At 41.4% G+C, this 22,500-nt stretch overlaps 2 protein-coding genes across 3 annotated transcripts in view; one reads left to right on the top strand and one right to left on the bottom strand.

Annotated features, from left to right (window-relative positions):
- Window positions 1–7,366, top strand: part of pola1 (polymerase (DNA directed), alpha 1) — a 40,273-nt gene extending 32,907 nt beyond the window's left edge. For both annotated transcript variants that reach the window (XM_027152603.2, XM_027152602.2), the window contains exons 36-37: window positions 356–452; window positions 6,631–7,366. In XM_027152603.2, coding sequence (XP_027008404.2) covers window positions 356–452; window positions 6,631–6,770 — 237 coding nt within the window. In that variant the 3' untranslated portion in view covers window positions 6,771–7,366. The remainder of the gene's footprint in view (window positions 1–355; window positions 453–6,630) is intronic.
- Window positions 7,367–10,492: 3,126 nt separating this feature from the next.
- arxa (aristaless related homeobox a) lies at window positions 10,493–17,020 on the bottom strand. Its single transcript, XM_047808388.1, has 5 exons — window positions 16,674–17,020; window positions 15,231–15,777; window positions 13,910–13,955; window positions 11,867–12,189; window positions 10,493–11,692 (listed from the first exon to the last, which is right to left on the bottom strand). Exons 1-5 carry the CDS (start codon window positions 16,849–16,851, stop codon window positions 11,431–11,433), a joined length of 1,356 nt encoding a protein of 451 aa, XP_047664344.1. The 5' UTR covers window positions 16,852–17,020; the 3' UTR covers window positions 10,493–11,430.
- Between the last annotated feature and the right edge of the window lie 5,480 nt (window positions 17,021–22,500).

The raw sequence follows: 22,500 nt of genomic DNA, 5'->3' as shown, positions 1-22,500 counted from the left end.
AGATGAGAGAAAAAAAACACGGTGCTAAACCGCCGTGAGGTAAACATCCGTGTGATTATGGTTAATTGTTTTTTTTTTTCTTTCCTTTTTTCCAATGCGAATGAGCGATTGAATAATCGACCACCGCAGCGTCACTAAACAGTTTGAAGAGGATTTGGGAGTGAATTTGAGTTCACGCAACATCGTATTGATAACACGGCGTTTAAAACACGCCGCCTTGTTTTTCAGTTCGTTTCCTTTCCTCTTTATGTTACGTCGGAAATGCCTGATGATGCAGTATGTTCTCTGTTAAACTTTAAACCAATATGATCTGTCGTATCTGTTTATTTCATGTTATTCTACCTTGTCGTTGCAGTATTCCGAGAAGGCGCTCTACAACCAGCTGAGCTTCTACAGGTACATCTTTGATTGGGAACACGCCACCACCAAAGTACTGCAGGGAGACGAGAAAAGTAAGAAGACTCACCGTGCTAAACACAGCAGAGCTACGCTCTCCGTTTTTAACCCACACCAGAAACATACACACGACAGGTGCATGCGGACGCACATACTGATGCTCACACAGGCTGAAGGCGGTCAAGCGGGTTGGTGTGGAGGAAGAGGGGAGGGGAGGGGAGGGGGGGTTAAGGATGTGCAGCTCCTCAAGTCGACAGCCTTAATTCAGGCGAGGGATTCAATCACGAAGCGGCGAGTAATGCAAAGCGGTCCAATCAGTTTGAGGGAGCGCGAGAGGGAGAAAAGCCTCCTCTCAGGGCCGGCAGGCACTCAGTAATAGCGTTGGCTGTGTTGATTGAAAACAGTTTTTAGATTTTGGAAAATGATAGGGCGAGTAATTGGCGAGAAGGCAAAAGGATAGGCCTTCATAAATAATGGGACATGGAGCATATATTTCCAGCGGCCCTGTGCAGGATCCGGCCTCGCCGTGACCGCAGGCGAGACCGAACCATAGCTTAGTCTACTTACCCACCGGCCTCAGTGATTGATGTCACTTGATTAAAAAGCACCACTTGGAACGGACTTGTAAATTTATTTATTTCTTTCTTTCATGTGCCGACGAGGTCCGGAGCGAGAGCAATAGGCGTAGAAAAATATAATGTGTAATCAATAGATGACCACTCAGAACATGAAGCAAGCCGAGTGGCCGTGGAGAGCAGGGAGTTTGAGGGTGGGGGCTAACATGATTATAGACTTGGCTTCTCTACAGAATTTTTTATTTCTCTATTTTTCCCTACAGTTGTTTCTTCGGGGGTGATTGTGGCCAATCTTCGGAGTTGTGACCTGTCTCTGTTCTCGGCCTTCCCTCTAATTCTGCATTTTTTTTTTTTGGCTATGATTATTTCCACTACTTCTGATTTAACTGTAGTTCAGATTGGATGTAAATATTGTTCAGAATTCACGACTTCTATAAATTTTCACCCCATACCGACTCCCAAGTCTGATTATTTCATGTTTCTGCTCTAAGACCACATTGTAATACCGTGTGTTAGTGTATTATAGACTTGCAGGGCTTGGTTAGAAATTACAGGGCTACATCACGTCTACTGTCTTTACCTGATCCGGGTGTTGATTTAGACCCTAGGTGGGCTTTTGCCATGTCGGGACCATTATGTGGAGTTTGTTCGGCTTAACTCGTTATACTCCGTGTCGTGGGATCGGTATCAGGAAGATAATTGATCTATTGCGATTTTTTTATTATTTTTTTTTTTATATTCTGTATTTTGAGCTGATTTTTATTGCCCACATCTGTAAAGTGAGGAAAGGAAAGGAAAAAATAGTGCGAGTTATACGAGTTATACCTACCATACTGCCTAGTGTTTTATTCTAGGTTTTCGGTCGCACACTCTGTGCTTTTAGTGTTCTGTTGTTTTTTTTTTCTCTGTTTCAGGGGTCTGATCGGACCCCCATCTTGTTTTTTTACCCCCTCCCCTTGCAAAGAGCTGGAGAGTGAAGACTCCTTTGAGGCCTGTAGTTGATTCTGCTCTGTAGTCAGCAGTGATGTATCCTTTACTTCAGTCCATTTACTCCACAAAAGGGAAGAAGCGTGAGGTCGAGCTCCGGGCCGAGAGAAAAGCGGCGGCGTAGTGGGAATGATGGAATAAAGTGTAGTTCTAGAAACTTTCAGCTGCCCCCTTTCGCAACACTCACAAACACACACATACTCACCACACACACGATTGTAATTTTACTGAATTCACGCCAAACTCTCTCCCCCGCACCCCTCCTCCTCCTCCTGCACCACCACCACCACCCTGCGACGTTTAGTGTCGTATCGTCGCAGATTTTCTGTCTGTCTCTGATGAGCGAGGAATTGCTTTTAAAGTGGGCATTATGCCAGCGCGACGGCACAATAGAAAAACCAATCTTGGCGCTATTCTGTCGGCTGCACTGTTATTGTGGCGCTTTAGATAACTGCGGCCGTACAGTGCCGGGGGTGGGGGTGGGGGTGTTGGTTTCGGAGGTGGGGCATGCACTGGACACGGGGGCCAGAGGTGAGCGAGGTGATCCTACTCCAGCCTTTGGACTCCAGCCACAACCTGAACAATGGAGCTGCGTAAATGCTCCTGCTTGGTCAGTCTGAGGAGTTCAGAGACATTAAACTTAACAGCTGATGGAGTCTCGGGTCTGATTGACCGATTGACTCTGTCGGGTTTTTTATATTTTATTTTTTTCCCCTCCGTTTCTGACCTGAATTGCCGCCACGTGTAGCTCTTAGCACCAGCAGCAGAGGCCACGGGCCATTTCAGCTTCTTGATGATGAAATTGAGTTCATACTTCACTGATTTTTGCCTCCCTATTGGCCTGACTTTAAACTTCCTGACTATTATTAACAAGGGGGCACTAATTAGTATCACCGACTGTATATGAAGAGTCTGAACCGGAACGTGGGCGAATCCGGTCCTGCTCACGTTTGTTCCCTTTACACTGACGAACGCAATCTAGAGTCGCTGGATCACCTATAAACAGTAGCTGCTACTTCAACGGCGAAGATGTTTAAAGCAGGATTGTTTACATTTAGGACGACATCCAGAAAAGTGCACCAGGTTCCTCCTCCTTTCTATCTTATCTTTTATTCCTAAGGGATAAAACTGATAAGAAGTGTTTCTTAATTACTGGTGAGAAAAAAGTTCACGGTTGGTCTGTTTATGGTCAGAGATTGATCAGCGAGTGTGAGCTTGTCTGTGTCTGTCTCTTCACGCTTCTGCTTCAGATTCTGTATCTTGTTCCATGAACCATGTACAGACAAATCACGGTAAATCACGCCATTCATCTCGTTAGCATGTCGAGCATTAGCCTTCAGAAGCGCTGTCCATGACCGTGATTGGGCTCCAGGCCTCGGACCTCTGAAAAGATCTCGACTGCTTTCCACTCGCTGACTTCACCAGAGCTCTTAGCTGGGATTGAACTGGAAATGCATATATTGTGTGTGTCCACAGAGTAAGTGGGGTGCTTTTGGTGTGTGTGTGTGTGTGTGTGTGTGTGTGTGTGTGTGTGTGTGTGTGTGTGTGTTGGGGAGACATTTCAGATGCAGAATCTGATCTACATGTAGACCACAGTCCTCCAGCTGATTGCAGCAAGCGAAGTAAATGTGGAGGCAATTTCATACACGGCAGGAGTTCTTCCATAATAAAGCGTTTTCTCTTTTTTCCTTTTTTTTTTTTTTAGGATTATTAGATATCCCATATCAATGACTTCCAAATCATGTTGAACTCTGATTCCATTCTTTTCATGAAGAGCAATTTATTTCCAATTTATACTTTTAGTCATCCTTTACAACGTCTCCCTCTCTCTCTGTCTCTGTTCTTTTTTTTTTTTTCTTTTCCTTTTCCCCTGCGAGCGCACACACACACATACACTCTCTCACACACACACATCCTCTCCGGCTCGCTCTCATTCCCTAGTCTCTTCTTAAGTGTGGGCAGTGTGATTATGCTCGTGCTGTAATGTAATTTTGCCGCATTGATAAAATAAAAATTGTCCTTTATCAGTGTGCTGATAATGCTCAATTTGCAGGCTATCTCCTCTGCAACCTTTTCAGGGCGCCGAGCTCTCGGCCTCGCCGCCCCGCCTCCCCCGCACTCTGCCAGCCTCGAGCTGCTGCAAATCCGCGGGTGCGATTGTCAAATCAATTATTCATTCTGTGCAATTACACTCGCACAAAGAACTTTTCCCTGCTCGCGGTGATGATTAAATTAACAGCTATTCCAGCTGCCTGATAACATCTAATAGAATATTCATAAGCAGCCCAAATGGAATGTATGATCTCCATTAACTTCATCATGCTCACTTAATTACATGCTTGTTATTGTATTTACACCTAGTTAGAGCGCATGGAAGCTGATACACTCTCTCTCTCTCTCTCTCTCTCTCTCTCTCTCTCTCTCTCTCTCTCTCTCTCTCTCTCTCTCTCTCTCTCTCTCTCTCTCTCTCTCTCGGATGAGCATCGCATTCCTCCCTGTCTCCTGTCTTCTCTACTCATTTCTCTCCTTCCCCCCCATCTCTCTGCTTTCTCAGATTCTCTGTCACTTTACCTCCTTTTTTTTTTTTTTTTTTTTTTTTTTTACCTCCTTCCTTTTCCTTCACCCCTCTCTGCTCTGTCTTCACTTCTTCTCATCATCTCCTTTTTTTTTTTAACCCCCTTCCAAAAGGTATTTATTTTAAATACGACCCCTGCTGGGCCTAAGGGGGGAAAGCGAGGTCTGTGACAACCTTTGTGGCTTTTAAGTTGCTCTTTTCTAACCGTTCCTCGTACAACGATTGGGGGAAGAATGAATAAGAAGAAGAAGAAGAGGAGGTAGTGGAGAAAAAGACATAAGAGAAGAGGTGGTGGGTAGGGGAGGACAAAAAGAATTATTTTCTTCCACCTTTCAAAAAAATGATGACATGATTGCTTTCGCTTGATCATGCATCATCTCCTTTCTTCTCTTTTCCTCTCTTTTTTTTCCCCTCAGGTAAATAGTATTCTCCCCCACACACTAGTGCATGTTCAAGCCTTCTGCTCTCTCTCTCTCTCTCTCTCTCTCTCTCTCTCTCTCTCTCTCTCTCTCATTCATGGTAAAATATATGTGTGATAGATAATGGAAGTTGACACTGGTGCAGGTGTGTGTGTGTGTGTGTGTGTGTGTGTGTGTGTGTATGCTTTCTCAGTTCCTAGTGTCTGTTTTTTACCTGGATTATTCCTCTTTTCTGGCCCATGTTTTTCCCATGTTCTCCACTTGCTAATGAAAGTGACCTATGATTAAAATCCAGGTGTTTGAACAGATCTAATTTTGTCCCAGAAACATTTCTCAGAAGCGATGCCTTTTTGGATGTGCATAATTCTACACTGCCCCTCTCTGTCAGGAGGACCAACTGCAGCTTTGAGATTTATTTATTTAATTATTTTTTTTTTTTTACATATGCAGATTCTTAAGTGTGGAAATCCTTAACTTTACAAAAAGACTTTGGTTAAAGCCTTCAGCTCGGTCAGTAATCCACTGCAAAGCTGCCGGTGGCTCCTCCATCTTCTCCTCTCCATCATTGAAGGCCCTCCCGTCGGGATAAATGACCAAGGATATCGACCCGATTGCCTGACCTCTCGGCTCCCAGGCAGTGAGCTCTATTTAGCCTCCAGACTTCTGCAGACACCTAGCCTCTCAAACCACCACCATACCCCGGATTACTGCAGCATTATCGATTCTCTGGGACTTGTGTTTGAAATGATACTTGATAAAACTCTCCAGCGTTCTGTCCGAGAGCAGAGTTCGATATTATAACCGATGGTTTTTATACTCTCTTTCTCTCAAACTGCCTATGGATTCCTCCGTTCACATGCTAGCTGATTTATATCTGCTTGCTTTTTTTTTTTTCTTTTGTTTCTCATAATTTCAAATGTTATGAGTTGCATAAGAAAAGGGCCACTAAACCGTACCGTTTGTCACTGGTTCCGTAGACATGGTGCTATTTTTCACGTTAGACTGATGTTAATGTCAGAGCCCTAGTAACAACTCCGGACAGTTTTTTTTGTGTGTGTGTGTGTCTGTTAAGTACGAGTTCATGGTTGCGTGTTAGTATTCGATATTTAACACTCATCATGCTGGATTTATATTTGCAAACCAGTATCAAACTTTTAATACTAGAAAACTATGTAAATTCAGGAAACATCTTAGAAAAGCTGGATACGGATGTTGTCAAAGTGGCCCTAATTTTCAGTTCCCACAAACAAATACCAACCAATGCTGTTGTCTCTTGTGGGCAGAAGCTATATACATGATCTAAAGCCAGATGTGTGAACACACATAACACGATTGGAATGAGGTTCAATTGGAGTTTTAGGTTATGTGCTTTTTATACTGATATATATGTCTGAGAGGTGGTAAATAACTGGAGAAGGTGAATCTGTTTTGTGGGAGTTAAACTACAGGTAGGCAATAAGATCGTTGAGTTTGTGTTCGTCAATATGCATAAACTAATCTGATTAGAATTTAAAATTTCACAGCACTAGGTTTCATGTGTAAATAACACGACTGTTGTGTGAACTCGGATCTGTGCAGCGTTGCTAATGCACACGTTGTGTTTTCCCTTTTTTTTTTTTATCTAGCTACACTTTTGCATGTCATTGATGTGCTGATCTGTTCTCTATTCTGTCCACAGTTAAATTTCGGAAGAAGTATAACGAAGAGAAAGAAGTGTATAAGAAGCTGAAGGCGGTGGTGGACCGTGTCCTGGTGTCCAGCAGCTACTCCGAGATCAACCTCGCCAAACTATTCCAGGCTTTTACGTCCTTAAAGTAATGGTGTTTTTTTTTTTGTTTTTGTTTTTTTAACGTAACATCTTTCAGGTCTTTCAGATTTTAGATAACCTGTTGCTCTTTAATGTTACCTGTGTTGCTGGTGGTCGTGATGATTGCAGTGCTCATCAAGAGCTTTGTTGATTGGCTCCTTGTCTCTCAACGTCTTTCATCATGTCCATTTAGCCCTGTGCCTGGTCTTTAATCGATCACAATTTGTTGCTAAAATGGACATGAGTGCCTAAAGACTCATAAAAAACACCAGCACCCCCAACACCCCCCACTCCCACTCCTCCTCTTCGTTCCGCCACACACAACGAGGGAACAATCAGGGGTAATAACTTCTCTCCACCACCACTGGTCCTTGACAGCGTAGCAATTAGCCAATGATACAGACTCGGCCTGGTGATTTGAGGAGCTGGGACAGATTGAGCGCTTGTTTCTGACATTAACTCTACTTACATTCACATTTGAGGTTTTCTACTTTTTTCCATGTTGATTTGTTTATTTTTATTATTTTTTTTTGAATGAATGAATGAATGAATGAATGAATGAAAGTCTCATCTTGTCTCAGTTAAATGTTTTTATACCACAAGTTAAATAAAGTGATTAAGAACAAGTTTGCTGGTGTTTTTTTTTTTTTTTTTTTTAAATATCCAGATCTTAAGTAGATGCTTTGGGGGAGATGGTATTTCTATAAATTGTGTTATGGAGGAAAAAGAAAACAGGGGAATGAGGGATGGATGAGAGGTCAGAATATTGCAGTCACTTCTGCTGCATGTGTTAAAAAATGGTGCTTGTTCTATGTGTTTATAATGACAGGTGAACATTTTTTTCCGCCTCACACCATTTCATCATTGCAAATGCCAATTTCCATAAGTACCGTGCTTGAAAAATCACTTTAGACGACAGCCACTAATGGCATCGACCTCAGAGAGTGTACACGTTCAGAGTGGCTTTCTGGCCTGGGTTTAGTCCTCTCGCTCTCGCTCTCTCTCTCTCTCTCTCTCTCTCTGTGTGTGTGTGTGTGTGTCTCTCTCTCTCTCTCTCTGTGTCTCTGTGTGTGTGTGTGTGTGTGTGTGTGTGTGTGTGTGTGTGTGTGTGTGTGTGTGTGTGTGTGTGTGTGTGTGTGTGTGTGTGTGTGTGTGTGTGTGTGTGTGTGTGTGTGTGTGTGTGTGTGTGTGTGTGTGTGTGTGTGTGATGGACAGCCCTCATGCGGAGGCCCGTGTCGCCGGAGAAGTTAATTTATATATTTATTATATCACATCTGCTGTGCGTCGCAGCGAAAAAGTACTTTACATGACTTGAATAGTTTTGTGCGGCTTAAAAGAGTTTTTTTTTCCATCACATTTTACAAGGTTAAGTCATCAGTACATGGGCTCGAGTTTCAGTGACACATTCCTCCAAAAGCGTTTATCATGCCAGAGGAGGCTGTTTTCAAACTGCGGCTCCCTGAATGGCCGCAAAGCTTTGCATTCATTTTACTCACTGAGCTAATAAGATCTCTCTCTCTCTCTCTGCCTCTCTCTCTCTGCCTCTCTCTCTCTCTGCCTCTCTCTCTCTCTCTGCCTCTCTCTCTGCCTCTCCCTCTCTCTCTCTCTGCCTCTCTCTCTGCCCCTCTCTCTCTCTCTCTCTCTCTCTCTCTCTCTGCCTCTCTCTTTCTCTCTCTCACACACACACACACACACTGTGTGTGTCTTGCTAAGCTTTATTACCCGCTTTCGGACCAGAAATAGTAGTAGGACAAGGTTTCCTTTGATGAGGGAATTAGTGCTCCATTCTCTCACTATTATTCATTGCGCGGCGGAATATGTAAGTAGCCGTGGGTGTCAAAAGGAAAAGCCGCTCCCGTTGCAAAGTGCTCCCCTTGTTTCCTTCAATGGCGAGCTATGAGATGATAAACCGCTTAATACACTGAACTAATTGGATGAGAGTAAAAGAGACGCGGGGGAATTAAGGCGCGCCCACAGGGAGGGAGGGGGTAATAAGGGGACGGGGTGTGAGTGGGGGCCCCCAGCCATTCAGGCTTTTCACTGATTTTTCTTCTCCGCAACTCCAAAAAGGGAGACGAGAGCCTCATCAAAGCGCCTTCAGTGCCTCCAGCACCCGGCCAATCCAATCGAGCCGCGGCCGGACCGAGAGGCGCAAAAAAACGCACCATGATTATCATCCGCTGCAGAAGCGACTCAACAAATTCACAATCAAGTACAAAAAAGTTGATGTTCGATGGATATTCACAGACTTTTTGAGCTTTCAGACGTAGCTTGATGATGTGGTGATAAATGTTTTAGAACCGCTTAGAGCGCTCTTTTACATTTTTTTGTCTTCCAGTTTATATATTCATGAGTCAACGAGTCTGAAAAGTTATTTCAGATCACCAGGAGCTCCTCTGTGCAGCCTGTCGTTCACAATACTATTACTACTACACTAATAATGAGATGATTAAGGATTTCTTGCTAATCTCATAAATAAAGCCCCCAGAAGTAAGTAAGTGTGTGTGCGTGCGTGTGTTGGGGGTCGTAAGTGTAGAAGTGGTTGAGTTCTGTGCTCCAAAGCTCTCCCTGTTAAATATAATAGTCATAATATGCTGGAGCTGCCGGGAAAATGGGTTCCTCTTTTCCTGCCTCAATAATGCCCTTTGAACATATTCTGCTGCTCTTGTCAGGCAGCTTGGCATGTCAAATATTTAATATGGATTTCTGGGAGTCTGGAAGGATGGATGGAGAGATTGGTGGAGAGAGGGACAGAGAGAGAGAGGGTCCTTAGCGCATGGAGTTAGAATAAATTATGTGAAGAGTCACAAACGTTCCAGAGAGAGAGACACACAGACCCCCCCTTCTTTCTTTCTTCCTTTCTTTCTTCTAACTCATCTTCATAAAGCTTTATTTCCATTTCCACTGATCCTGCTTGTTTGTGGTGTCGAAATGAGTCGGATTAGCGGCTGTAAAACAAGGAAAGGGAACTCTTTTCACCGCAAGTAGGCGATTAAAAAAGAAGGGAAAATTAATCCTAGAGGTAATTTCACGCGCTTTGCCTCGGCACCATGGACGGGTCAAAACGACTTGGCTGAAAGGAGCCGCATTGATTGTTGTAATGGCATCGCGATCCAGCGGAGAGGATTTTAGGGGGGGGACTAAATCCAGAGAAAAGAAATTCTGATAAACCGGTTGTTACTTCATTAATAAGAAAAGAGTCGTCTCGACTTAGCCAGCATTACACATGTCGAGTTCAATTTGCGGCCTCTGAAACTTCCCCATGCGCGTTTTGTTAACAGGTGGAATTGAAAAGCACCATGAATATAAGCACGACTAATGGAGCGAATAATCATCTCTTAACACCTTTTTTTTGTAGTTAAAACACCACTAGGACGAAAATATTTTCAGGAATAATAATAATATGTATTGTTATATGTAAAGTATTATATAATAATATCTCGTGCGCAAAATCTTATTCCTGACCCCTTGTTTTCTAAGCATTAAATTACTCAGTAGTTCAAATATTTTTTTTCGTGGACCCGACTAAAAAATAAACCGGGCTGTATGGACTATTCTTATAGTATGATCTTAATAATGATAATTATAAAGTAAAGCGTGTTAAATAAATTCAAATGGAAGCACGTGCGTACATTATATCCTATACTATATAGTTTCTGTCTACTTGTTTTTTTAATGCATGCTTTACATTTTTTGTCTACATTTATCACTTAATTGAATAATAAGAATAAGAATAATATTAATAATAATGACTTTTTAATAATGGTTGGGGTTTCCATTTCATCAGATTCATTCAGCAGATTTATTCATACTTCACACATCTGCTTGGCTGCCAAAAAAAAAAATAAAAATCCAGCAAAGTCTCTGGTGGAACAGCAGTGTGTCCTGCTCTGAATCTGAACAGTCCACAGGGTCGACATAAATAATCATCCACAAACCTAAAATTCTGTAAAATGAACATCTACTAGGAAACATTCATACAATACTACATCAAGTGAATTTCAAGTGTACACCCTTTTAAGCTCAAGTCCCCCCAATTCAATTCATCTTTACAGTGCTAATGTGTGTTTATATATATATGTATTTATGTCTGTATATACAAATAGGCTACTCTTAACAGATCAATGAGCAAGCAATCTGAACTTCATTATTGTCCTTTGATGACAGTGGTGGTTAATTTTCTTCCTATAGATTATAATTAACACAAGGGTCGAAGGGGTAATCTTCACAGAGATGGCAGGAGGGTTTTTTCCTCGTATCAGTTGATGAATTTGGTGGTTGTGTGATTTGGAGGTTTCTAGCAGTTCCCTTTGGCATATTGACCTCCTCCTCTGGTTCCATGCTGGAGCTGATGCTTCTTGCCGAGGAGAATTTGTTGCTATTTTGTGTGTGACTGCTGTCACCACATCCTTGACCTCCCAAAAATAATACATAAAATGGAGTGATTTTCCTAAGTACAATTTCATTGGCTGTTGCTTGGCAGTGTAGCTACATTGCAAACTGGGGTTCAGGTCGTTGATGGCGGATGTTCAAAAAGATGGGTGCTGTAACAGTGCATTACGCCTCCAGATCTCTGACAGCTCGACCCGTGTGCTGTTGCACTGTGGATTTGGTCATGCTTTGTTATTATTATTATTTTTAGTAAGGGGTTTATTTTTCAGAGCAACAGCTTCAGCAGACCTCCTTCCCCGTAGTACCTGCAGGCAGGATGTTCAGTTGAGTGAGCTGAGCTGAGTGTTCTTTTGCTTTAAGACGTAGCGCGGCAATGCTTGAGGCTCGTCGGTCTGCAGCCGTGGAGGAAGAGGATGAAGCGGTGGGCGGGTCCGTTAGGCCTGCGGGTGGCTGCACAGGACTTTCTACCGGTGGTGTGGTTTGGCGCAGGAGAGCAGCGGCCGTGGAAGCGCTTGTCAGGGGACCCATGCTGGAGAAAAGTCTGAGCAGAAGAGTCAAGCTAATTAGACAATTCTAAAAAAAAAAAAATCTTCAAGTTTGTGACTCTGTGTGGACTTTCCTAAACATCCTCAGAGGTTAAGCAAGAGGTGTTTTAAATTATTACATTTCTGGGCGTTTCCCTGTGATCATGAGCTTGTTCTTCATGCCAGCCTACCTGCCAAAAGTGGGTCCAATGAAGGCCGGATGGCGGAACATGGCGGTGCCCAAGAAGGTGCCCAAGCCAAGGGGCGTAGCAGGAGGAAGGGCGGAGCTGTTATGTGGTGGTGCCAGTCCTGGGAAGGCAGCGGCTGCTGCAGCGGCGGTCCAGGCAGACTCCAGAGCTGGGTGTGGGTGAGGAGGAAACGGGCCTCCCTCTAGATAGTGACTCAAGGGATGGGCTGCTGCTAGTGGACCAGGGAAAGGCAGACCTGGAGGATGAGACTGAACTCCTGCCTTCTCTCTCTTTCTCCATTTTGCTCTACGATTCTGGAACCACACCTGGACACAAAGAATGCATTTTTAATATGCATGCATGATGCTTTAAATCCCTTTAGTCAGATTACATTTACCTATTAAAGCCATTTTTATCATCATTGTATCATCATCTCATGAGAGCCTCCCAAGTTCATTTTGTATTCCAAATTGTGTACTGCTCTGCATGCTTGTCTGAGCTTGACACTGTAATCCGTGTGCAATATTTGCTTCGCTTTAATGAGGTGACAAATAGGCGGAAAGTCAAGGGTAATTACATGACCCTAAGCCCCACTCCCTTATGGTCCGTTAGCCTAACTTTTGCTAATTAAAAACTGTTTTTAGGCTGCACCGAGGGGAAAAAACTGGGTGAAGTGTGGTAATTAAGAGGCGTGTTCACAAAGGATTTGGGAATAACGGCTTGAACGGGGGCCAGTAACAATTAATACGCTTTAAATGAAAATTCCTAAAAATGCAAGTGACTTTGAAAGGGTATTTATCTTTCCCACGGGTGCCCCTAACCATTGCTGCACTGGTCGTGTATATGGGCTATTACAGTGCCAGGGCCTAGAGACGAGCATGTTCGCAATGAGGACATTGTCAACAGTGACTCTATAACCTACACACACACGCACACACACACATAGCGGCTCTTTTGCATTACAGGGGCCCTGGGGAATTTATGAGTTTTATCACCTCCTGATCAGCCCATTAAGTGATTTGTTCATCTGCAGTCCCAAACAGACATCTGTTGTTTTATGTTGGCAATAACCCTGCCATGTGTTTGTACTGTCTCTTTGGTTATGGGAGTTGAGCTTGATCATGCAAGCTTTGAATAGGCAGGATTGGAAGGAGGAGGAGGAGGAGGAGGAGGAGGGTGGTGGTGTGTGAGGGATGGAGGGGGCGACAAACACCTTTAATAGTCTCACTTGTTCCAAGTGCAAAGCATCGGATCAATGCTGGTCTATTGCAATCACAAAATGGGAAATCAAATAGCATTATCCTCGCACCCCCCCCCCCCACCGCACAGGGGCGATGTGAATTCAAACACCATTTTCTCGGTGGAATAGCAGTGTTTGCTCTTGCGCTAAGTGCGCTTTTACGAACGGCAAGCGCGTCCGTGTAATTGCCGTTAAAACGCTCGCTCCATTGCATGTAATAACTTTCGATAACAGGAGAAATCTCCGCCGTGACGTCGGGAGTCGTTTAACACAGCTGAAGGCTACACTTTCAAATGAAATTAAATATAGACCATTAGCCAGATATAGCACACGTCGCTTAGCACAAATCCCCGGAACTCTCGGAAATCTTAATGCTGTACTTAAAACAATTTGATATATATATATATATATAGATAGATAGATAGATAGATAGATAGATAGATAGATAGATAGATAGATAGATATAGTTTAAGTTTTATGTGTGCTCATAGACTCCGTTACACATTACATTTCCAAAATAATCTCCCTCATTTCTCGTTTAATTACAACGATAATTAGTTATAAAATTATTATACATATTCACAAAGGGTGAATTAACATGGTTGCATTATTCTATTTTCAGTCGGAGAACATGATTTAACAGCATGATCTTTATAACAAATAATCTTGATCAGACGTGTTAATGGCACCAGTGTAATAATAATAAGGTGAGAATTAATATGTAATATAGCTTGCGAAGTTCTAATGCATTAATCTGCAGAGCTGTTTGAGGCTTTATGGAGAGAAGCTGAGCAGCGCATCTTTACCTGCACACGCGCTTCGGTGAGGTCCAGGCGCATCGCGAGCTCCTCTCTGAAACATCACACACAAACACATCCAGCTCAGAAACATGATGGCAGACACAAAGCTAAACAAACAGAAGCCGTTAAATAGATTTAGCACATTTTTCTTTAAATTGTAGAATATCTCTCTCTCTCTCTCTCTCTCTCTCTCTCTCTCTCTCTCTCTCTCTCTCTCTCTCTCTCTCTCTCTCTCTCTTAATTCTTGTCTCCTTTCTGAAAGCTTTAACTACATAATGACAGAAATAATGTCTATTGAAAGTGAAAAGGGGCCGCATCACTATTCACTATTTTGTGATGAGAATGGAGGCCAATTACAATTAAGATGTACAAAAAAACGTTTATGCGACCGATTTATTAAAACAGCAGCGAAACTCTTTCGTTGTTTCTTTTATTTCTTGATTATTTTTATTTTATAAAAAATAAAACTTCTGCTTTATTGCTGTAATAAATCTGATTCTCTCAGTTATACATACTTGAGAGCATCAGCTAAATATCCACTGACAAATATGTTAGATTAGTTCATGTTAGAATGAGCTGTTATTGTTCTTTTTCTCTTTCTTTCTCTTTTTATCTTCGTCGTTACAAAAACAATAATTTTGTAGTAAACATTTTATAGGACAACTGTACGAGTTCTGGCATATTTGGATCCTGCACAACAATTTACGCGGCTTAGAAACGCGTATTATGAATTTACAATAACTACAGGCTCTTAAAATATTTAATGTGAAAAACAAAACAAATCTCTCAATCAATTAATAGACGACATTAATTTATAATGCGCGTTTCGGGTAATAAAATAGAATTTAATCTTAATTTTAAGGAATTTACTTTATTGTTTAAAGCCAGCAGAAAACCTGAAACCTGAAAATCCAGTGTGTCATAATAAAAGTGTGTTTGTGTTTCACTGTTGGGCTGTGATCATTTATTATTATTATTATTATTATTATTATTATTATTATTATTATTATTATTATTATTATTATTATTATTATTATTGTTATTTTAGGTTCGACAGTTATGACCGAGCAGTATTTTATGTAGTTGTTTTATTTATCATGTATTATATTATGCATTTGTATAGATGTGAGGATGTAGAATTTTGTAACCTTATATAAACAGATTTTTTAATCCACCGCCTCAACAACAACGACAACAACAACAACAACAACAATAATAATAATAATAATAATAATAATAATAATAATAATAATAATAATAATAATAATAATAATAATAATAATGGTAGTAGTAGTAGTATTTGGATCTTTGGGGTAAGTGTAGGTACCTGGTGAAGACGTCTGGGTAATGGGTCTTTTGGAAGGCCCTCTCCAACTCCTCTAGTTGGTAGCTCGTAAACGTGGTCCTGTATCTCCTCTGCTTCCTCTTCAGCATGCCTTCCTCCGAGTCGCTTCCTGCAGACAGACACACGCTGTCCTCTCCGTCCTTCACATCTGCGTCGTTGCGCGGACTCGGCTCGTCCTTGGGCGATAGGCCATGCTCGGCTCCGCACGCCTCCTCCTCTTCTTCCTCCTCCTCTTCCTCTTTTACTGCGTCCTCCTCGAACTTGAGTGCTCCGAGTTCGGCCAGTTCCGGGCTGCTGCGAGCCTCCTCCAGCCCGCTGAACGGCGCATTTTCCCTGTAAGACTTGCTCCGGCTGATGCTGACCTGCGGGGCCTGACTGATCTTCATGCCCTCGCAACCGAGCTCGACTTTCTCTCCGTGCTCCTGAAAAACCCTGGTGGCGTCCAAATATTTCCCTCCGGGGCCATAGAGCCGGCGCAGTTTGGGCGGAAGGTGCATGTCCGAGTCAAAGGAGAGCTCTTTACTGGAAACTGAAACCAAAAAAAATTAACATACATTAAAAAAGAGAGAGAGAGTGAGAGAGAGAGAGTGAGAGAGAGATATATCACACCTGCAGGTTTTGAATCATGTAGTAATCTAGTTTTATCACAGTTTATCTCTGACTGCATGCACAGGTGTAAATGAGTTCATAGCTAACTTAAGCAATTCACCAGAGAGTTTTTGTAATTTTTAGCAAAAATTATTTCTAATTTTTTTTATTAATCTGGCGAACAAACCGAAACCCAATTATTTAGATTCATACCAAATTAAACAGTTTTACAAAGGTTACTATTTCCCTACTTTAATATTTAAACAATTAATATAAAAACACTTGTTGTTAGTCTCCTAAATGTATTAAACAATAAAATAAATCCAAACCAACAATTCGAGCTGAATTCTATCTATTATTTCCACTTATATTTCTATTCAAATGTATAAACTTATTCGCGTTTATTAATATTCGCGTTATTATTTTGCACACTTTTATTTAAGATGGACAGAATGTTTCACGCTCACAAGTTTAATCCGCCTTGTTTATTTTTATCTTGATTATTTCTTTATGGCTAAAATAGTTTATTATGCCGTTATTACCCAGAAAACAACCCGTATATGTTGTTATAAATGCTGAATACATTCACGAGCACTTTCCGTGTTCTGATTTCTGAACTATTCCGTCTGATATTAAACTGGACGGTATTTTAGTGGATCTTTGGCTTCTCGCACGAGAAGAACCGCTTAAACGTCTCCAGGAACGCTGTCATATTGAGGTCGAAATACTTTCTAAAGGCTTTTTGTTCATCTTCCAGCGTACGCACATGATCTTTAATGAGAGTGAGTGTATGAGAGTGTGTGTACGCTTATGAGAGTGTAACAGAGTATGTCGTACCGTCAGAACGCTGCTCATGCTCCGTGCGCGTTGGTAAACTTTGCGATCCCACCATTCGGACTTTGCAGGGACTCCTCCGGCCCAGAATGCTCTCGATGCAGTATGAAGAGAGGACAGTCGGAGACTTGCTTTTACACTCCTTCCTGTCTCGCGCATCGTCGTCGAACTGACTGCTCATTTTATCTCTATATATTTTAGCCTCTTTTCCTCTTTTCCGCCTTCAGCGTTCAGTGAAGTTTCAGCTTGTGTGAGCGCAGTGCACTCGGTCTGCTCCTGTAACCTGAGGTCTCTCTCTCTCTCTCTCTCTCTCTCTCTCTCTCTCTCTCTCTCTCTCTCTCTCTCTCTCTCTCTCTCTCTCTCTCTCTCCCTCTCCCTCTGTGTGTGTGTGTGTAATGGTAAAGTATGGAGCTACTCCGCGCTGCAGCTCCTCTCTCCATTCCGCCGCACTGACGTGGACCGACAATCTGATTGGCTCCCAGGGGGAAAAGGGGGATCTTTCAGTTTTCTCATTAAAGTTCACCGGCCTGAGAGACACACATTAGTCCAATAAAGACAAACGTCACACTTTAATTACAACAAACCTGCAGCATTTTACTTAAAAAAACAACGCAAAATGATTTTTTTTGTCGATCTCTCTCTCTCTCTCTCTCTCTCTCTCTCTCTCTCTCTCTCTCTCTCTCTCTCTCTCTCTCTCTATATATATATATATATATACATATGTATATATATATATGTATATATACATATATACATATACATATGTATATATACATATATATATATATATATAGAGAGAGAGATACATACATATACATATGTGTGTGTGTATATATATATATATATATATATATATATATATATATATATATATATATATATATATATATATCACACAATTAAAATTGTCTAACTGTATATGGTGTGAGTGGAGTAACACACAGATACACATTGTATTTCTTCAGATTTTAAATAATAGCCTGCGACTAACTGTAAAAAAATATATTATTTATAGAATTTTCTTTTTTATTTATATCATATAGACAAATAATAAATCACATATATGTCTACCATCATTCTTAAAATATAACATTTATTCCACAGCATCAGTAACAACAATAATAATTGTAATAATCATTGTTATTATTGTTACAGGTAGTGAACACGCAAAAAAAGAGATTCTGTTTCAATGTAAACAAGAATGCTAAGACACATCCTGCCTTGTTATCACTGATCTGTAGATAATATTGCATCGCATTGCACGTGGTGTAATAATACACATTATCTTTCAAACGAAATAAATAATTTAGATAACTGAAGATGTATAAGGTGTGCAGGCTGGGAGAAGACTTCAGTTCAGTGTTGTTAGCTTTGCTCACAGCCCGGTAGCCCTCCTCACACTTTGGTAGCCCTCCTCACAGCCTGGTAGCCCTCCTCACACTTTGGTAGCCCTCCTCACAGCCTGGTAGCCCTCCTCACCACCCCTAATTGCCTGTCGTCTCTGAAGCGATCAGATAGTCTCAGATGGTTGAAGGTGGTGATAATGGCCCGCAGGTAACTGGACTCAGGAGCCTGGAGAGGTTGATTGAGAAGTCTATTTAACCTGCTGCGGATGGCGTGACCCCGCTCAAAGCCATCATAAAGGTTTTTTTTCCCTTTCAGAATTCAATCCTGAAATTTCAACAAGCTACAATTTACTCTCTCCTTTCAGCGGTCTGTAAGGAGCTTTGCAGCTCTGTTACAGACTGAGAAGAGACACATCAAGAAATAATTATGAAATACAGAGAAAACACTCAGCGTAGTCTATGTTATGACCTTAATTCTCTGGAGATTACTGCCTGTTTGTTACACTGCGATCGAAGGGTTTTCTAAATGTTTTCTAAAGAAAAAAAAGATCTTCAGTCTAAATGTTTCATGCTTGTTTTTCTTGCGCATTATCACTGCGCGCAATCTGTCCTTCATTTACAATTATCCACAAGTCAATGTAATTAATATCCAGAAGCAGGCTGTAAATTTGTGCCACAAATAAACTCCTGCTCTAAACTTCTGGGGCATTTGTAAAGCAGATCAACAGACTAATGACAATAATAACAATATAAAACGTTTTGTTCCCCCTTGGTCCCAAACAGCCGCGCAATGCAGACCCGTATTTAAAGTCGCTATGTAATTTGGGGCCACAATTTGATTCATTTATACGCAGTCTGTTATTAACCCAAGAAAAGAAATGTCAGGGACTATTACCGCCAGCAGGATATCCGCGCTTTGTTTAAATGCACTAATTACAAGCACACACGTTTAGAGAGAAAGAGAGAGAGGAAGATGGAAAGGGAGAGAGGAGGAAAAAGGCGCAATTTTCACATATTTAATTTTCACTAGTCTATTTAGCGCAAGGCGCACGGGCCACTTGTTGGCGACGGCGCACGTCACTCTTTCTTTCTCCTCCAATTTCCCTGATGCTACCGTGTGTCATATTTTCACAACAAAACTAACTTGATAATTTGTACAACAATCTAGTGTTATGAGTGGTGTGTAAACGATACTGGTTGTTTTATTTTGTCCTTTTCATCAGAAAGTCTGCACTCTCTCAGAAATTAAGGTACCAAACAAAGGTAAGGTGCATGATCGGATCTGATCTAAACGCTAAAGGTGCAGCACATACACCTCGGCAGGTAAAATATACACACTTTACAGTAAACAACACAAAACCCTGATGGTATCAGATCAGCAAGGTGGTTTGTAGGTGACTGGTCATCAGGAATGGCCTGCTCTTACACAAACATGTCTGGAAAATTAAGAAAAAATAATTGACGTTATGGGTAAAGTCTAAATGTTCTGTCGAACCTTTTAAGAGGTCACCCCCTTATTTTTTTTTGCAATAACTCACTTTCTGAGGCATTTTACTTTCCCAATTAATAGCTTTTAATGAAAAAAAAATGCATAAAATTAAAAAGCCAAATAAATCTGTTTTAGATGGTGTCATTTCCATTGGTGTGAAAAGTCAAAAGAAAAAATAAATCAGCAGCTCAGTGATCACCATGCAGCTCTGTTCTTTCCGACAGATTTCATTTTCAATCCAAACCCAGCAGAGCTGATCCGCCTAATCAAGTCCACTGATTATCTGAAGCTGGTGTCGGATTTATAGATTTGGACCTGAGTTCTGGAGTAAGCTGGATCTCCTGGAAGGTTGGTGATCACTGATTTCATGTCTGCAGGAGCTCAAAGACCCAAACGCTTTGGCTATTTTCGCTTTTTTTGCAAGCATCGCCCTCTGCTGGTAGCTGCGAGCGCATTGTGCATGGACTAGTCCATAAACTACTGCACTGGTGCCAAAGAACTAGACCTGGAGCAGGTCCCCGAACTGTGCAGGACAGAGAGTTCTCGAGGAGCAGGGTTAGGAACACGTAGAAACAAATATCTATTTGTTAGCGATAGAAGATTTTCTCACATGGAACAGGAATGAGGATAAAACCTGTAAATAGTGGAGTGTCCGTTTAATTATTTATGGAAAAACATTGATGCACCTTTTCATGGGGTTGGAGACTGTAACCCTGGAACACTGGGTCCACCTAAGTGATAGAACAGTGCTGTGTTAGTTCTTTGGTTTAAAATGTATGGCTGCATGTTTTTACTTCGTGGTTTCTTTGTAATACCTCATAATAAAGGGTCTTGGTTTGTATTACAGTGATGATAAATATCCATGGCTTACTGCCTCTGCGTTAATTCTCCATTTCTTATTTAGTGTTTAGACCAGTAACAATAACAATATTATACTATAATTTGTATTTTAAAAAGAGACTCCAGGACCAGCTCTAGGAAGCTATTTTATAATAGCTAATACTAATACTTATTAGTAGCACTCTATATATCATTTAGCAGTAAATTATTCCCAGAAAAATATAAAGTGGTACCTTATGGTAAGCATATTATCAATGTAGACTGCAGGGATGTGGATCAGTGGTTTAGGCCTGAGTGATTTCTCAGCTCAGATCTCTTCTGTCAAATTAGATACAAGCATCACTCGAAGTAAATAAAGCTAAATAAAAATAAAAATGTTACCAATTGTACTTTAACTGAATGTACGTTATTATTCAATACTCCTGATCTGACTCATGGTGGTGTTTGAACCAAATTCATTCGGTACGAACTATTGTGCGGATTTTACGTCTTACTACGTTTTATGAAGTCTGTGACTGAAGACGTAGATGCTTTATGCTCCATGTAGCTGCATGAGAATCGTAAAAACGTGGAGGTGATGCTCACGGTTTACACAATCTACTTTTGTTTTGCAAGAATAGAAATTAAACTGAATGAAATTAAATTGAAATTGAAAAGTTGGACACGAGGACCTCTTACGCGTAAAACGTCTCATTTCAGGTTTTTCTCCCGTTTGACCGTCTTCGCAGTGTCTTTACTCATTTGGGAGTCACACTGCTGACAGTTCATTCCACTTGCTGCGACTTAATTGGATGCTGTTCGTGCTGAAAGAGGGAACAAAAAGAGAAAGGAGAGAGAGAGCGAGAGAGAGAGAGAGAGAGAGAGCTCGAGGGGTAGAGAGACGAGCTTTCCGACGCGCGCGTAAGCAAAGTTAATTAGCGGTTATTAACACTGCGCATAATGAGGGTGCGAGGGAGTCAATTTAACGACTTTGTTAGCCCAAGTTTAGAATGACAGGCGATGATCGCAACAACAATAGCGATCCCGAACTGGAGTGATCATCCGTAATGTTCCACCGGCAATAGGCTCTAATAAAAAACAAAAGCACTCTAATTTCGCTCAACTGACTCGATCATTTGAATTTATTGAGGAAAAAAAGGAGGATGACTCAAACATTTAAACATAAGATCAGCCTTTTCTCTAAGACTCCATGCTGCAAAGCTCGCTTATTGATGTAGCCTTCACACTTTAGCTCTGTGACGCGTCCACAATGTAATCATGAACAAGTCCAGCTATGAAACACAGCATGCGCACATAGATTCTTTCGACTGCTCAGTGTAGAGATCTTTTTCTTGTGGAACCATTAAATAAACCTACTCCGACTCAGGAAGTGCTGTTAATTAGCTGAATAATTGGATCAGGTGTGTTGACTGGGAGAAGGAAATACTCCAAAATGTCTAGATCTCCAAGACAAGAGTTGGGAAAATGATCTACAGTGAAAGGACTGATAAGAATTTAATTTTAATGACATGTATATTACAAGTATATTTACTTAGAGGCCAAATAAGAACAGGCCACTTTTCTGTCTTCAGCTGTCCAGGTTCAGTGAGCCTGAGATTCCTCGCCGTGCCTCGCCTTAGATTCCTGTTCCTGGCTGTCAGGAGTGGTACAGTACTTCACATGTTCTTCTGCTGTTGCAGCTGCATGGTTTAATACAGTGTGAATTGTGACATGCTTTTCTCTTAACCACGGCTGTAGATTGGGTTATTTGAGATATTACTGTCTTTCTTTCAGCTCTGGATTTTCTCCTCTGACATACACACCATGTTATCCCAACAACATGGTTGTTCCTCACATACTCAACAACCGTCACAGTCAGAGTCACTGAGCTCACTGAAATCTTTCCAGTTCTGATGTTTTATGTGTAAATTAATTGAAGCTCTTGACCTGTTTGTGCTGCTGCAACTTGATCACTGTTTGGAAAGTACATGAAAGCACAGCTGCAGGAATTCCTTGTAAGAAGCTTAAGAAAAGCTGTTTTAAAATCTGGGTATAGGTTTAAGAGTGCAATAGTCATTTTTAAAAATTCCTCATTACCTGGAAGTTACGGTCATACAGCTTTGCAGGGGAAACAATACAACTTCTGCTCATCTGACCCCATACTTTTGGTTCTGCT

Source organism: Tachysurus fulvidraco, chromosome 25 (assembly GCF_022655615.1).
Source record: "Tachysurus fulvidraco isolate hzauxx_2018 chromosome 25, HZAU_PFXX_2.0, whole genome shotgun sequence".
Classification (NCBI taxonomy): domain Eukaryota; kingdom Metazoa; phylum Chordata; class Actinopteri; order Siluriformes; family Bagridae; genus Tachysurus; species Tachysurus fulvidraco.
Note: the sequence above shows the minus strand (reverse complement) of the source record. Positions and strands in the feature narration are given on the sequence as shown.